Below are 16,968 nucleotides of genomic sequence, written 5' to 3'. Positions count from 1 at the left end.
TACTCGAAGACCGTTAAAAGAGCCCCTGCATCTTCAACAACCGAATGATGGGAACATGAGTTAGTCTTGCAGGGACGTTGCCATTCACAAACGTGGTCTTTGGTTTAAGCACACGCTGCTGTCTTCTTTCCCTGTAACCTGCTGGTGTGCGGCTGGCTTGTGAGAACCTGTGAGCGAGCCCCAGGATGAATCGGACCAGATGATACGCTGGCCTCTTCATCCTCCAAGCCCGCGCCCGGTTCTTTTTCCAAGCACACGATGTGCACATTGAGTATTTAGAATGGTTTGAGTTTCAGGGGACACAGGGAACCTAGCACTTAGAATATTACAGTCTTCAGAGATCTAGAAAATGACATTATGATGTCTTCATGACGTCATAGAAAGGCCTTGAGCACAGGCTTCGTCTTCACAGGGGGTCCTGGTAGTGTGCGTCCTGTTCGGGGGCATGCGGTAACGGGGGGATGACTGGTCCCGGCGCTGCCCCGGCGCCCTGAAAGAAGTGAAATGATGGGTCTTGTTCTGCCAGTAGGTGGTGTGGGCAGAAGCTTCTGGTGGAAATCTCGGTCGCAGGCGGCTAGAACGCCTGGTAATAGCTGGGAGCGCCACGACTTGCCTGCAGTCTGGTTCTACCACTGTGTTGTTTTGTGGCCCCATTACATGTTGCTTCACCTTTCTTCGCCCTGATTTCCCTGTTTGCAAAGTTGGTTCATCGACCCCTGATTTCTACCTTGCAAGGTGAATTTCAACAGCCTACTGGTAAAAAGTTTGCAGTCCTTGAAGAACTAGCACTGTAAAAATCAGAGGTGATGCTAAAGGAGGAGGAACCAGGTGTATGTGGTCATTTTGTGTCCTTTCTGTTAAAATAGATGGATTTCCTAACTTTTTTGGATGTGATGTAACCTACCATAAATCCTGACACATACTTGGGAGTAGGAAATTGCAGTAAGGTTCAAACTCAGCTAGTTGGGTGTGATTGTAAGACAAAGCTGGGCCTTCTGTGTTTAGAGAATTGGTTTTCCCAAATTTATTTTATGGTGTGGAGGTCTAGATTTATCTTGCTGTTACTTTCTATCAACCGGGCTTTCTATTAGATTTACTTTAAAGAAGACAAAAGGCAAACTAGGTATATTTTATTTTGTATTTATGTTTGTTCAACTTTATGGTAAGTTTAATAGTGGTTGTTGCATGTGATTATCTTTTAAGTCTTGGTAATCACTGGTTGTCTCTGCTGTTTTAGTATGTTTGGAGGTATCTAGAGGTTTTCCTCAGGGGAGTTGAGGGTGAGGGGATCATACAGTCCTCTGTCTGTTGAACAGGAGGCTGCCCATGGGTGGCTTATAGGCTGTTTTTTAGAATCTGTAAACCAGGTATATGTAATCTTGAAATGCAGAATGAGCAAGGAGCAGGGAAAAGAGGCTTTTTTAGTGGAGTTAACAGTTTTCAAGACAAAAAAGCCAGTTTAGTTAGGGCCAGTTTCTGAGAGATGATCTCACTTCTCTTGCCCTCATGGTAGTGCACGTAATTCAATCCTGAGTAAGAGGAGGTTTCTCTAGAGCTTTAACGTTCTTTTTTATGGGAGCGAGTAGCTTACCTGCAGCGAACATAACTGTCTTTTGGAGGGCTGGTATTGAGGTATAATCATCTTTTAATGAGTGTTCCCAGTAGACCTTGACGCTGTTGCAGCAGAGATACGGCGTCCTGGCCATTGCAGAGATTGAAGTATAAAGTGTAGCCCATTGTCATTTGGGGACAGATCTTGACTGATCGCAGATACAGTTTTGCCCACGTGAATGCTCACGAATGATGAAATTTGTTTTCTGAAATGTGCTAAATTTCCACAAACTTACTTTTTTTTTTTTTTGACCCAACGCCAAACCTTTTTTTTCTTTTAAAGATTAAGTTGTGCTTGCTACCCTCTAGTGGTAGCTGGCCTGATCTCAAGATGCACTTCTTTTCCCTAGTGGTTGGGAAAACTGGCAATTTATACTGGCTCTGTTTTCTAAATCACTTACTCAGAAGAAGCTGGTTATTCCAGCCAGTGTCTGTAGGTCCAGCCTCACTGTGCCAGATCCTGCCTGCTGCAGACATGTCGGGAGATCAGAAAGTTGCCCAAGCATGTCAGGCTGTGAAATGATCTTCCCTGTGATGGAGGCAACAAAGGAGGAACCGAATTGGTGACACCAAATTCTTCTGTACTCAGAAAACAAAAACAAAACCCAAAAAACAGGGCGCATGTGTCATAAAAAGCTTCAGAAAACATCAAGCAACCCCCAAAACAGCATTTGGTGTGTTCCTGTCCTTTCTGATGTACCCCAACACTAATACAAAAAGTTTTATGCCTTCCTAAAAATCTTCCCATCCAGGGTCCCCCAAGTAAGCTTGTCTTCCTGGTGTCCTTGAGCTGTCTTCTTACGTAAATATTTTTGTTTCTACTTTAAGATAAAAATGATGATGGAGGAAAAATAAAGCATCTTACATCCTCAAGAGAATGTAGTTATTGTGGGAAGTTTTTCCGTTCAAATTATTACCTCAATATTCATCTCAGAACGCATACAGGTAAGGAACTTCCTAGATTTTCTTAATTCGTATTCAAAGAATTCTGATGTGGAGTTTTGTGCCTTGACTTTTTATCTTGTTAGACCCTTGGAATAGTTTTAAAAGTGTGTAGTATGTTGAGGGCAGCTGTCCTTTTAAGTCTGTTAGTGTCCTTGTACTTGAACTCTTCTGTTTGAAAGATAGTTTCTTGTTTGGTTTCTGACTACTGTCTCATCTTATTAAAACCTCTTCAATATTTTTTTAATGCCACAGCTTGTGTGTGTGTGTGTGTGTGTGTTATTGTTTTATTGTTACGATCTAGAATGCAACAAGCATATATTTAGTATTTAGATGGCCGAAGTGGCTGTAATGTAGTGGTTCAGGAAGCTGGGTGGGCTTGAACTGCATCTCATCCACTTCCCAGCTGTGTACCTTCAGGGAAGTTACTTCACCTTTCTGTGCCTCTGTGTTCCTAGCTGTAAAAGTAGGATAATGATATTCTGTTTCATAGAGCTATTATGAAGGTCAAATAAGTTTAAAATGTGCTATTTTTTTATTTTTCATTTTTAAAATTTATCTTATTTTTTATTTTTTAAAAATATTTTATTTATTTATGAGAGATACACAGAGAGAGGCAGAGACACAGGCAGAGGGCGAAGCAAGCTCCATGCAGAGAGCCTGACCCAGGACTCAATCCCGAGTCTCCAGGATCACCCCCTGGGCTGAAGGTGATGATGCTAAACTGCTGAGCCATCTGGGCTGTCCTATTTTTTTTTTTTTTTTAATTAAAGACTTGTCACATTTCTTGATAAAAAGCGAGCAGCAACTGGTGAAAGATCCTGAATATGAAGATTACAGAGAGAGACAGGAAAAGGAAAGACCCTATATTCTCTCTTGGCAGATGATTCTGGTTTCCAAAGGTCTATTTCGATGTTGCTCAAGAACTTGTGTGACACGGTGACGTTTCTCGTTTTAGGTGAAAAACCGTACAAATGTGAATTCTGTGACTATGCTGCAGCCCAGAAGACCTCTCTGCGGTATCACTTGGAGAGACATCATAAGGACAAACAGATCGATCTTGCCTCGGAAGTCAAGAACGATGGGAAAAACCAGGAGATGGAAGATGCACTACTAGCCGCCGACAGTGCGCAAACCAAAAATTTGAAAAGATTTTTTGATGGTGCCAAAGATGTTAAAGGCAGCCCACCTTCGAAGCAGTTTAAGGGGATGGCCTCTACGTTTCCGAATGTTCTGGGCAGCACTGTCCTCTCGCCAGTACACAAAGATACTCAGGATTTCAACAAACATGCAACTGATGACAGTACTGATAAAATAGGCAAAACTCCTGCCCCTGCGTATTTGGACGCGTTACAGAAGAGACCGCCGGGCGACCCCCAGGCCGCGGAGCCCGCGGGTAGAACAGAGGCGGGGGTCCCTGCGCGTGCGGACGGCGGCGCGGCCCTCGGTGCGGCCCACGGCGCGGCCCTCGGTGCAGCCCACGGCGCGGTCCTCGGCGCGGATCCGGGCGCCCGGGAGCAGCCGGCGGGGACGGCGGCCGACGGCAGGCACCTGCCCGGCGCGGACTGTCAGGAGAAGCCCCTGAACCTGTCCCTCGGGGCTCTTCACGGCTGCCCGGCCATCTCTCTGAGCAAGAGTTTAATCCCAGGGATCACCTGCCCGTTTTGTACCTTCAAGACCTTTTATCCGGAGGTTCTGATGATGCACCAGAGACTGGAGCATAAGTACAACCCCGACATCCACAAAAACTGCCGGAGCAAGTCGGCGCTGCGCAGTCGGCGCACCGGCTGCCCGCCCGCGCTGCTGGGCAAGGACGTGGCCCCGCTGGCGCACTGCCCCCGGCCCCGGGCCCGGCCCGCCCCCGCGCCCGCGCCCGCCCCCGCGCAGCCCGCCAAGGCCGCGCCCGCCGACCGCGACCGCGACCGCGACCGTGACCGCGACCGCGACCGCGGGAAGCCGGGCCCCGCCGCGCCCGCCAGGCCCCCGCCGCCGGGCCTCGACCCCAGCACTTTAGCGCCCAGCAACCTGAAGGCGCCGCGGCCCGGGGGGGCGCCGGGGGCCGCCCGGCCTGCAGAGCCCGTGCACGTGGAGCGCGGCCGCAGGCCCGACGCCAGGCCCCGGGCGCCCCCCGCCAGCGCCGCCGCCAACGGCTGCGCCGAGCGCCCCTGGGCCCCGCGGGGCCGCGACCCCCCGAGCGGCCGCCCCGCCGAGCCCGGGGAGCCCCTGGCCAAGCGGCCGCGGCCCGACGCCGAGCCGCCCGCGCCCGCCTTCCGCCGCGCGCTGGAGCTGCCCAAGTACCAGGTGGTGCGCGGCCTGCCCGCGCTGCTGCCCGCCGAGTGCGTGTGCCCGCCGCCTGCCGCGCTGCCGCCCAAGGCCCGCGCCACACCCGCGCCGCTCTTCTGCGGGCCCGCGGCGGAAGGTGAGCCCGGGGCCGGGGCGGGGGCGTGCTGTGCGGGTTCCCTGCTCCCCGAGCCGGACCTCGGCTTCTGGTCCTCCTCCAAGTTTGGGGCGATCGGGTCCTCGCGGGCAGGTGTATCACCCGTGAGCCCCCAGGAGCAGGTGCGCCACCCGGTGAGCCCCCAGGAGCAGGTGCACCACCCGGTGAGCCCCCAGGAGCAGGTGCACAAGCCAGTGAGCCCCCAGGAGCCGGTGCACCACCCGGTGAGCCCCCAGGAGCAGGTGCGCCACCCGGTGAACCACCAGGGGCAGGTGCGCCACCCGGTGAGCCCCCAGGAGCAGGTGCACAAGCCAGTGAGCCCCCACGAGCCGGTGCACCACCCGGTGAGCCCCCAGGAGCAGGTGCGCCACCCGGTGAACCACCAGGGGCAGGTGCGCCACCCGGTGAGCCCCCATGGGCAGGTGCGCCACCCAGTGAGCTCCCAGGGGCAGGCGCTCTCCGCACACCAGGGACAGAAAGCCTACGAACCCCAGTGCATGGCTTCTGAATGGTTTTGATAACTAGGATTTTCGGCTCTTGCTGCCTTATTTAGCATTTGTTAAACGCCAAGTGCATCGTAAAAGGCACTCCTTTCCCCTAAATGGATAGATTGTTTAAGTCGTGGATTTACTTTGGAGTTCTCCCCATGGAAATGTTTTCAAAACCCCAGCTTCCTCCTGGCCGCGGTCCCTTAGGGGTGCATGGTGCGTACCTGTGCACATAAAGAGGTAGATCAGAGTGTCCTGGGGACCTGGCCCACTTGGCAAACTTGATTAAACCACTTCCTTTGTCAGATATAAGTCTTGCTGGTTTGTGCAGCCCCAAGGAGAAATCCATTTTAAGCCTCTCAGTTTGTATTAATTTCAAATTAAGGGTTCTGTGTGGTGACAATACTCTTATCAAGGATAGCTTGATGCCATTTGATCGGGTAGGGATAGCAAATTAAAAAACAATTGCTTTCACACACTCCAGTGAATTTCATAAAAATTGTGATGAAATATTAATTTTTGCAGCCTTTTGATTAAAGCAGCCTATTTTTCTCCCTACCAGCTCTTAAAACGGATAGGTGTCAAAACTTTGCCTTTAATTGAAGAGTCTGGGCTCTGTGTTAGAAGCAAAATCCTTTTTTACTTTTTAAAGATTTATTTTTAAGTAATCTACACCCAACATGGGGCTTGAACTCACAGCCCTGAGATTGAGAATTGCTCATTCCACCAAATGAGCCAGCCAGGTGCCCCATAAAAATCCTTTTCTGAGAAAAGTATTTTTTCTCCTCTTCCCCACAGTTTTGGTTTATGGTGTATATAAGTTTAAAATATTTTATGCTACCATTTTTTGGGGCTTTTTTTTTTTCTGTGCCTAAACCCTGGATCTTAACTTTATAGTTCTTATTAGTGACAGCATAGTACTTAGATCTGTTTTAGCTTTAGTGACTTACAATTTTGTGCTAGCACATGTCCTCAGGGCACTTAAAAACATTTTACTTGTAACTTTGCAACATGAATGCAACTGGTGTGTTCTGATCACATTACCAGTCAGGAATTGTGAAAATTGAACCTCTGACAACCCATATACATCTTCCCAGTTGTTGGACTTAATTCTAAAGACCTTTCCACATTTTTTTCCCCAACAGGAAAAAGGCCTGTGTCGTATCAACACTTGTCTAGCAGCATGCTACAAAAGAGAAACTATGAGAATTTTATTGGGAATGCACATTATCGGCCAAATGACAAAAAAACTTGATTTACTATTTCGGGTAAGAAAGGTGAACGCATATATGATGTATTGATTTTATCTGATTGAAAACAAACCATCTGGCTTATCCAGTAGGATATAAAGTAAAATTACTTTTAATTTTATTTATTTTCAAGATTTGTTTAATTATTTTGGAGAGTGAGAGCGCAGTGGGGGGAGGGGCAGAGGGAGAGGGAGAAAGACTCTCGGCAGAGCCCTGAGATATGACCTGAGCCAAATCCAGGAGTTGGAATGCTTAATGGTGCCACCCAGGTGCACCTAATTTTAATTTTAAAGTGTTTTATTTAAAATTTTTTATTTTTTAAAACATTTTATTTATTTGAGAGAGGGAGAGAGAGAGACAGCAAGAGTAGGGGCAGCAGGAGAGGGAGAAGCAGACTCCCCGCTGACCAGGGAGCCCGATGTGGGGCTCGATCCTGGGACCCTGAGATCGTGACCTGAGCTGAAAGCAGACACTTAACCCACTGAGCCACCCAGGCACCCCAGGTTTGAAGTGTTTTAAAACTTTGAGTGCTCAGGGTCTGTATCAGTGATGATGATTATATTAATAATAGTAATAGAGACTGGAATTTACTAAGCATTTATTTTATGCTCAGTCTTGAAGTATTTTATAATCATGACCTCACTTAATCCTTTCCACGGCAGGGGGCATCAGGCCAGGGATTAGCAAACTGCCCTCCACCTGTTTCTGTCTATAAAGTTTTAACTGGCTGTCAGCCATGTCCATTCCTTTATGTATTGTTGATGGCTGCTTCTGTGCCACATTAGCAGAGCTCTGGGTAGTTGTGACAGGGAGCACACGGCCTGCAAAGCTGAAAATATTTACACTCTGGCCCCTTGGAGAAAATGTTTGCTGACCTCTGGGTTAGGAGGCCCTGTGCACACTTTACAGAGGAGGGTACCAAGACTTGGAGTATTGAACTTGCCCAGTGTATACTCTGTTTTTGGTTCTGTCCTAGGTCTGCATGAACCAAAGCCTGTGCCCCTTCCCCCGCACCCCCCAACTCTCCTGTTTAATCTTTGTTGAAAGCCTCTGTGCATCCTTATCTGTTGGGGGAGGGGAATGGGACAGGGACAAGTAGGTGCATTTTGACTTTGTGCCTCACATGGCAAGTGTATATAACTGTAGATATCGAGAAGACTCAAGTAGTATGGTCAGAGTTGTGTGATTATTAGTTTAGTTAATCCCAGGTTTGGCCAGCGGGCCTGATGTCCAGGTGAAGAGTTATTCTAGGCCTAATTTACCAATGAATTGCATGAAGAGATGGGGGCTGATGGACAGTTTGAGTTCTCATGGAAATCCTTGTCCTGTCATGTGACCACCGTTTATACTCCCAGTCTAGGGTGCGAGTTCTCTGTCTTGTTTCCAGTGGGACAGGTAGGGACGGACCTATTAGCCTTACGCAGGCCTACGCTCCTTTTTTCCCCTCAGGTAGTGAAAGTAGAATGAGAGTAAAGTGTTGGACAGGAACGGGGTTAAGTCCACTCTCCATTAAAACAAAAACGAAAATTTATGGGAACAGATAATTTGTAACAGATTTCTTGTGCCATATGGCACAGCAGGTCTTTAATAGTAAATGCTAACTGTCCTGTTGGTCCAGCCCTAGCCTCTTTCTGTAGGCTAGGGCTGGCCCCCTGCACCATTATGCTCCCCCTACAAGTGGTTCCCTTCCATTCCTCCCCACTGGCCCCCACCTGTGTGTCCACCTTCACTGCTAGCTCGGGTGGAGAGGAGACTCGTGTTCATTGCCTAGTCTACTGCGGGGAATATCACTGGTAAAACTTGTTAGATGTTGGCTGAACAAATGTTATATAAGCTTTCAGTTTCTCATCGGTGACAGTTGCTTTTGCCAGACTTAGTGTAACTTATATGAATTCTGATTCTTGGTAAAATCCTCTTCATTAAATCACTGTTCAGTATGTAGTAGTATCTCTGAAGCGGCACAGCATTATGCAGAGTCCTGATATTTTCGTTGCAACATTACTTTTTTGTAAAGATTGTATTTTTAAGTAATCTCTACACCTGCTGTGGGGCTTGAACTCACAAGCCAGAGATCGAGTCACATGCTCCATGCACTGAGCAGGGCAGGCGCCCCTTTGTTGCAACATTTGAGCTTACGTGGAACTCACTGTGTTTCTAGATCTCCTTATTTCTGTTGATTGTACTTTGCTATTAAAGATTTTCTGGGCCGTATTCAGTTTTATCTTAATCGCTTCTTGAACCTTTGTTTCCACAGGTCTTGATGGATGTGTACTGTCCACAAATTGAGTTCGTCCATCCTTTGGCAAAAGCAGATGGTGGGAGCCTGTGAAATAAGCTGTGACCGTACCATGCGTGTAACATGCCAGGAACACTACGGTTTTGTAAAGTTGTTCTGTTAACTTTTGTACCAAATAGCAATAAAAACTATAGTTGGAACAGTTGGGTTGTACACAAATGGAGACTGGAAATCTCTATTTTGTCCCTGAATAATATTTTTTTTAGAATCGACCAAATAAGAAGAGGAGTCTTTTGCATACTTGAGCGCTGCTGGAAAGAAACCATCTGGGTTGGGGGGTGGGTGGGGAGAAAGTATATGACGCTTGCACCTCAGGTAATATGTACATATGTAAGTTCTAAACCTGCTTGTTCAAATACTGTGCATACTCTTTTCTCTAATGTAGCTCATCACTTTGAGCAGTTCCTATTTGTACTCTTTCGTTGAAAATGTATGTTTTTAAAAAAAATTCTCAATGATTTGTATTATGTTAAATCTTCCCCAGTCTATTGTCTTAACAAAATTGTTAACACAAGTATTGACCCTCTATGAATATGTGCTGCATATACTGTGGTCAGTCATTTTGAATTCGGTGCCCTTTTATTGTAATTTTCATTTTGTCAACAGAGGGAGAGTCCAGATCCACGATCCTTTTCTGAAAAAGTGGTGTGATTTGTGGGGTTTTTAAGTGTGTGTGTTTACAGAGAAGCATGTCCTCCGCAGAGCAGCCACATACGCAGTAAACATACCAAATTGTATGTGGAGTTCCTAAAAGTTATTTTTTATCACATTAATCATTTTTGTTGGAAAATTCAGGTTTTCTTGGCTTTTCCTTAAATTAGTATGTAAAAAAAAAACATAAACGTTAAATTATACATGTGAATTACACATATTGGAAGCAATTTTAAAGGACATGAAAGTTTTCGGGTAAATTTTAGGTTTGTATCTAGGAGTCTTGGTGTGCCCGGCATTTGGGTTAACTGTGGACATATTCGAGTTAATGATAGACACGTTGATTCTGAATAAGGAACTGCCGGCTGAGCCTTCTGGTAATGGGGAAGATGTGATCTGTTTCTTGACCTCCGTTGTCTTCCCGTTTTTGGTTGTTTGGAGCAGCAACGTTTTTCTCAGTGCATGTGTAGTTTGGGTTTTTAAAGAGAGGTTAGCCACCAGCTGGCTTGCTAGGTGTTTTAAACTTTTGTTCCCTTAATACGCTGTCCGCGGCTGAGTTTATTCAGCAGTACATTGGTTTAGCAACCACAAAATATTTTATTAAGAAAACCGTTTTCAAAAATAAATTTGCACTGTTAAGTTTTCTTGCCCTGTCCTTTTGCGTTAGAGCAAGAGTGAAGTCCTAAAAGAATCCTGATTTATTTCTTTGTTCTTGTTTTTGTTTTCATTATGTAACATGAAGCATACTTGACAGAGAAGTCTTAAACTCCCACGTTAAAGGGAGACCTGATTAGAGATCAGTCTGCTGTCATTGCAATGAAGTGCTTTGTATCAGGAAAGTGTACACTATTTACCTTTTTTCCTGTTCACAAGCTGAGCCATATGTACATAATCTAGATTTTTGTTTTCATAGTTTTGCACTTTTATAGCCTATTTTTGAAGATTAACACATTTGCAAGATGATTGACTTGATCTTTGCCTAATCCAATGAGTGTTGCAGAAAGCTTGCTGTGACTATAAATGTAAATCTTAAAAGGGGATACGAGATAATAGAGGGCTGAAATTTAAACCTGTATTTAAAAAAAATCACCAAATCTATCTGAAAACAAGTCAATTCATGTCATACTGAAATTTTGGGGGCTTTCAGATTTCTCCTTTCTTAACCACATTTCTGAATTTCTGAATGCATAAAAATGTCCATTTTTTTTTTTCACAGCCCTTGTACTCCAAAATTTTTGTTTGTTTTTGTTTTTGGTCCATCAGTATTAACTATTGGGATACTACTGGTTTTGTATGTTTTTTTTCCTTTTGAGACAACAGTACATATAATAGAGGTACAATCCATTGGATTTTTGTTTATGTATTTATTTCATTCCAGTTTGATTTATTTTAATTGTTGATACTTGTCAAACAGTAGACATTACTTGTTTTATTTATGATATATTTCAGCTTAAAGTTATGTTATTATATGTGGATGTAAATATAGATTTGGTGTTTTGCAGTCTTGGGTTTTGGTCTTTATTGTGTCCCTGGTTTCTGGTTTTGTTTTATTTGACTTTTTATAAGTACAATTTTAAGCCTACTTAAAGGTTAGTGTAATGAATCCTTGTGCTCCCCAGCAGTATTTTGCATCACTTCAACTCTTCTCCCCTGAGTATTTTAAAGCAAATCTCAGACGTGATACAGTTTCATTTTACACTTCAGTATGTATCCCTAATGGATAAGAGCTTTCATGATCACACACAGCTAAATGGACAATGATTCCTTATAACCAACCTCCATGACAATGTTCCCTGGTTGTCTCAGAGGTGGCTTCTCCTCAGGACCTAAACAAGATGCCCTTAAATTGGTTTTAGAAGATCCTTTTTTTAAAAATTTTTTTAAATTTAAGATTGATTTATTTTAGAAAGAGCAGAGGGAGAGAGAATTTTAAGCAGACTCCATACTGAGCACAGAACCTGACTCAGGGCTCAATCCGAGGACCCTGAGATCAGGACCTGAGCTGAAACCAAGACACGGACACTTAACCGACTGGGCCACCCAGGAGCCCCTAGATTGGTTTTTTAAGTATTTTAATCTACTTACCCTTTCCACACACACCTTACAACCTTACAACATTTTATTTATTGAAGAGGGTGGGTCTTTGGTCCTGTAGAAATTCACACATTCGATGGGTTTATTGTGTATTTGTGGCTTCATCTAACTTTCTCCAGTCTCTCTGATGTCCTTTGAACTGATAAATTCAATCGAGAGGTTTAAAGTAGATTTGAGCTCAGTTTTGGAGAGGAGGAATCTATATGCTCCCAATCACATCCCCTCTGGACACATAGTTTGGTTTTCCAACTGTATGCATGTTAAATTTGATCATGGGTTCAGATGTCAGACTATCCAGCCGTAATAAAGTTCTCCATCAACTTTTCTCCTCTGGGTTTTAGCAGCCACTGGATAAACATTAAGAATATTGCAAAGGGTGATTTAAAAATTCCATAATTTCTTCTGCATTATTATTATTGGACAGAAGACCTCACTTGTGATTCGATTACCCTGAAATACAGCTTGAACGATAAAACTTGATTCTGCCCCTTGATTAATCAGCTTTGAGAATAAAGTCTGGTCCTAGACGTGACTGGTGAATGTATGAACTTCTGAATTTTTTCTGAGGAACTGCGTATACATTCCATGAGTTTTAAGCAATTGCAGGCATCACTCTGATGCTCAGAGTCTCCTGTCTGGCCAACAGGGGCTCCTTTAAGTTGGCTTAGTGTGTTTTGAACAACAGCCTGAAGGCTTCTTAGCTTCTGAGCTCATCTTGACCATTTCCTGACCAAGACCTGGAGAGTTAACTTCTCAGAAGATCCTGGGCTCCTTTTGTGGGAAATGATAATTAGAAATGGTGATTTGGCGATAAGGATGCTCATTACTCCTGGATTGCTTCAACCCCCAGGACTTCTTAACCTAGAGAATGAGGATATATACACCTTTTTTAAGGGGGGGGGGGGGACTTCAATGAATTCTATTGCTATGGGGTTTTGTTTTTAAAGATTTTATTTATTTGAGAGTATGAGCTGGGGAAGAGCAGAGAGGAGACAGAGAAGCAGACTCTCCCCTGAGTGGTGATCCTGACTTGGGGCTCCATCCCAGGACCCTGAGATCATGACCTGAACCAAAGGCAGACTCTTAACCGACTGGGCCACCCAGGTGCCTCTGGTTTATTTTAACATTTTTAAGTAATCCATGCCTAACGTGGGGGCTTGAACCTAACCCTGACCTCAAGAGTCACATGCTCCATTGACTGAACCAGCCAGGCACTTCTATATTACTGTTTTTTTTTGTTTTTTGTTTTTTTTAAGATTTTATTTATTCATGAGAGACTGAGGCAGAGACATAGGCAGAGGGAGAAGCAGGCTCCCTGTGGGGTGCCTGATGTGGGACTCGATCCCGGGACCCCAGGATCACGCCCTGAGCCAGAGGCAGACGCTCTACTGCTGAGCCACCTGAGTGCCCTAACTCAGGGCACTCAGTTTCTAACTAATTTAAAATAAGGTTATTTCTTTGATCTTATATTTGATTTTCTGAAAACTTGGCTTTCTGATACCAACATAACTTGATTTATCCTACTACGTGTAGCAAGTAAGTCACAATGCCAACATTCTAAGTGAAGATTTCAAGTGCTTTTAAGTTTCACTTGTTTATAACTGGTTTTCTTTCTTTCTTTTTTTTTTTTAAATAACTGGTTTTCAACTTGTGGCCCCGGACTAGCAAAATCATCATCACTGGGAAATGCATGTTTCAAAGGCATCTTAGAAATTTTACACATTGTCAGAAATACACCTTAGACCTGCTGAATTGGAAACTTTGGGAGTGGGGGTGTCTAGCAGTCCTTACTGGAGACTCTCTACTGAATAAATTCCACTCAAGGATACAGCATGGGTTAGAAGCCTGAAATTCCTTATCTGTACGTTCGCCAACAACTCCAGATCCCATTAGGTTCATTGTTTTCCATTTTTAAATACTGCTTTGCCTTTTTTCCTCCCTTAATATAATTGTGTTATGTAAAAGTTTTTTTTTTTTTAAGATTTTATTTATTGATGAGAGGCGCAGAGAGAGGCAGAGACACAGGCAGAGGGAGAAGCAGGCTCCCTGCGGGGAGGATGATTCGGGACTCAATGGGACTCAGGACTCAATGGGACTCGATCCCAGGAATCCAGGATCACGACCTGAGCCAGAGGCAGACACTCAACCGCTGAGCCACCCAGGCATCCCCCCAAAATAGGTTTTGATGTATCCTTGCATTGTTTCTGTCTGTAAGATACGTGCACAAGCTGGTGTTTGTATGCCCGTATATAAAAAGGAGCATGTAATCCACACTAGTGCAGGCTGATGGGAGCTGTTTTATTGAATTTTTTCTTAAGAAAGCGAGCCCACTTTTCTCCTGAAAACCAAATGATTCGAAGGAAAAAGAATCAAATCTGGAGAGGTGAAAGTTGGTGGCCTCTCCCTGCCTGTTTCTTTTCCTTCAGCACACCTTTTGTTTTTTTTTTTAAGATTTTGTTTATTCATGAGAGACACACAGAGACACAGAGACACAAGCAGAGGGAAAAGCAGGCCCCATGCAGGGAGCCTAATGTGGGATTCGATCCCGGGTCCCCAGGGTTGAAGGAGACGCTAAACCGCAGAGCCTGCCCCCACCCCCCCACCCCCCACCCCCACCCCCGCGGCTGCCCCAGCACGCCTTTGGCCTTTGTTGATGAGGATGAGGAGCTCATACTGGGTGCTGGGGATTTGTGTCCCAGGAGCCAACGTTTTCCGTGTTAGTGCCAAAGATGGGCTGAAAACTGGTAAACAGACCCCGTTAGGACAGGGTGTAATAGTGGGAGGAAACCAGCAGTGAACAGAAGATGCTGAGTGGCGAGGACAGGAGAAAGGCCACGGCCCTTCATAATGCGCGTGATGGTGCAATCGCGTCCCCGCGGCCTCGTGCCTAGTAAAGTGCTTTAACAACGGAAGAGCCCTTGGAGTTTACAGACTTGAATGGACACCCGCGTGGCTACAGACCTGAGGTCTTAAATCAACATTTGGGGACCAGATCCTTCTTGTTGCGGGGGCTATTCCGTGCAGCAGAGGAGGTTCAGCAACTTCCCTGGCCTCCACCCACTGGATGCCAGGGGCACCCCTCCCCTCGTACTAACCCCAACCGCTTTCAGGCAATCCAAAATGTCCCTAGGATGCAAAATGTCCCCAGTGAAGAACCATGGCTCCCGGGACAAATTTGGAGTTCAGGCCAGACTTGGATGTTTTAAATCTCAAGGATTCGGGGCCTTGGCCCGAGCGCACCTGCCAGAGCACTTTGACCGTATTTGGGCAGATGGTGGTATCAGATTTATGTTTTAGGACGACGATGGATAAAATGGGCCAGAGAAGCAGGGTGACAAGATTCCCAACCCCTGAGTCTGTAAAAAGTCATATCAAAGAAGAAAAAAAAGATCACTTTTTTTTCCTTACTGCCCTTCACCCCTATTCACCTAGTGAGGTTTCCTCATCACTTTTGCGCACACATCAAATGCCTGAATTTCTATGGCTGTTGCAGGCTGTACCCCTCAGAATCACATTTCCCAGCCCCACTGCCACCCCCCACCGCCCCCAATTCTGGTCGGTGGGGCTGCAGGAGGGCTGAGAGCCTGCGTGTCTAACAGGCACACCAAGTGATTCTTACACCAGGGTGAGAAATTACCTACGCCTCCCTGGACTTTCGATTTGGAATTCTAAGTGACCTAAAATAGCTTCAAACTGGCAACTGTAATCTCATCATAGTCGTAATTAAAATGTCCTTGAGTTAAGGGCCCGACAGGCATCCTCCCAGTTTGTCGGTGGACTAATTGCCACCCTCAGCCCCCGGGGATTTTTCCCTTTCACCTCCCAGCAGCTGCGGGTAGGGATTGTAGGAGCAGATGGGTCCTTTCCCTCCATGCCTCCCACACACGTCAGGGCCCTCGGGTTCAGAGCTCCGGGCACCTTTGTCCCATGTCAGGACTGCCTCCAGCCCTGCCCGAGAGCCCAGCTGTGCCGTGCACCGACACCTGTGCCACGCATCGCCCACACCTGTGCCGTGCACCTTCACCTGTGCCACGCATCGCCCACACCTGTGCTGTGCACCAACACCTGTGCGTACAAACACCTGTGTCGTGCACCGACACCTGTGTCACACATCGCCCACACCTGTGCCACAGATCGCCCACACCTGTGCCGTGCACCGACACCTGTGCTGCGCACCGACACCTGTGCCGTGCACAAACATCTGTGCCACGCACCTGTGCACCTGGATGCCTCTGGCATTGGCCCGCGCCCCATTAAAGCACCCGCCACAGCCTCTGCCCTCCCCGCTCCTCTGAAGGAGCCAGACTCTTCAGCCGTCGGGGAGACTTTCTCATTTCCTCATCCCAGCAAAGAACAAACCCGGGACCTCCGTTCCTGCAAAGCCTCTGGGCACCCAGCCGCCTCCTGTCACCTCCGCTGCTGTCCCCCGGGCCAAGCCACTCTTCACCCGGAGGGCAGCTTCCTGTCTCCCTTCTTCCCTGTTTAACTTTCAGTCCTTCGGCTGAATCTCCTCCACATGCCTGTTGGAACTCCAAAAATGAGAGAGTTTTACCCCCGTCCTTGTTCAAATCCTCCACAGACTTCCTGTCGCTTTCTTGCCATGGCCCTGAGCCCTGGCCTCTCCTCTTGTTCCTTCGTTTACTGTGGCAGCGACAGAGGCCTTGGTCCTCCTTCTGGAAACTTCTGGGCACCTTCCTCTTGCTGCTGCAGTGGTACCCGTGCTGTCTCGAGGCCTGGTCACACTGTATCCCAGGTAGTCTGCCCCCGGCCCCGACTTCACCCCGGTGCTCATACTTCACCTGCCCCAGGGCCTTTCCAGCCTCCCTACGTCTGTATCTGCTGTAATTTTTTTCTTATGAAACTCAGTACCACCTGCCATTATAGTGTGTCCTTGTTTGCTGGTCTTGCCCACCTGAAGGGGGCCTCCCCGGAGGAAGGAATTTATTTTATTGGTGTTTCCTGTGGGCGTAGTCCAGAGTGTGGCTCTTCCTCAATATCTGTTGGTCGGATGGATGGATGGAAGGATGGATGGGTGGATGGGCAAATATACATAATTTATTCCAGCTCAGCAATTCTTAATGACAGAAAGATGGTCTCGTAGAATTATCTCAACAACCTCCTACCTATGAGATTATCCACTGAGTCACTGCTTATAAGCATGCATCTACCCGTGGCAATGAACGTAATGCACGCTCAACT

The 16,968-nt window shown here is 46.4% G+C and overlaps 1 protein-coding gene across 3 annotated transcripts in view; it reads left to right on the top strand.

Annotated features, from left to right (window-relative positions):
* Positions 1–11,176, top strand: part of ZNF217 (zinc finger protein 217) — a 35,079-nt gene extending 23,903 nt beyond the window's left edge. For all 3 annotated transcript variants that reach the window (XM_049100285.1, XM_049100286.1, XM_049100284.1), the window contains 4 exons: positions 2,440–2,556; positions 3,512–4,972; positions 6,624–6,746; positions 8,983–11,176. In XM_049100285.1, coding sequence (XP_048956242.1) covers positions 2,440–2,556; positions 3,512–4,972; positions 6,624–6,733 — 1,688 coding nt within the window. In that variant the 3' untranslated portion in view covers positions 6,734–6,746; positions 8,983–11,176. The remainder of the gene's footprint in view (positions 1–2,439; positions 2,557–3,511; positions 4,973–6,623; positions 6,747–8,982) is intronic.
* The last annotated feature ends 5,792 nt before the right edge of the window (positions 11,177–16,968 follow it).

The sequence above is a fragment of the Canis lupus genome, chromosome 24 (genome assembly GCF_003254725.2).
Source record: "Canis lupus dingo isolate Sandy chromosome 24, ASM325472v2, whole genome shotgun sequence".
NCBI lineage: Eukaryota > Metazoa > Chordata > Mammalia > Carnivora > Canidae > Canis > Canis lupus.
Note: the sequence above shows the minus strand (reverse complement) of the source record. Positions and strands in the feature narration are given on the sequence as shown.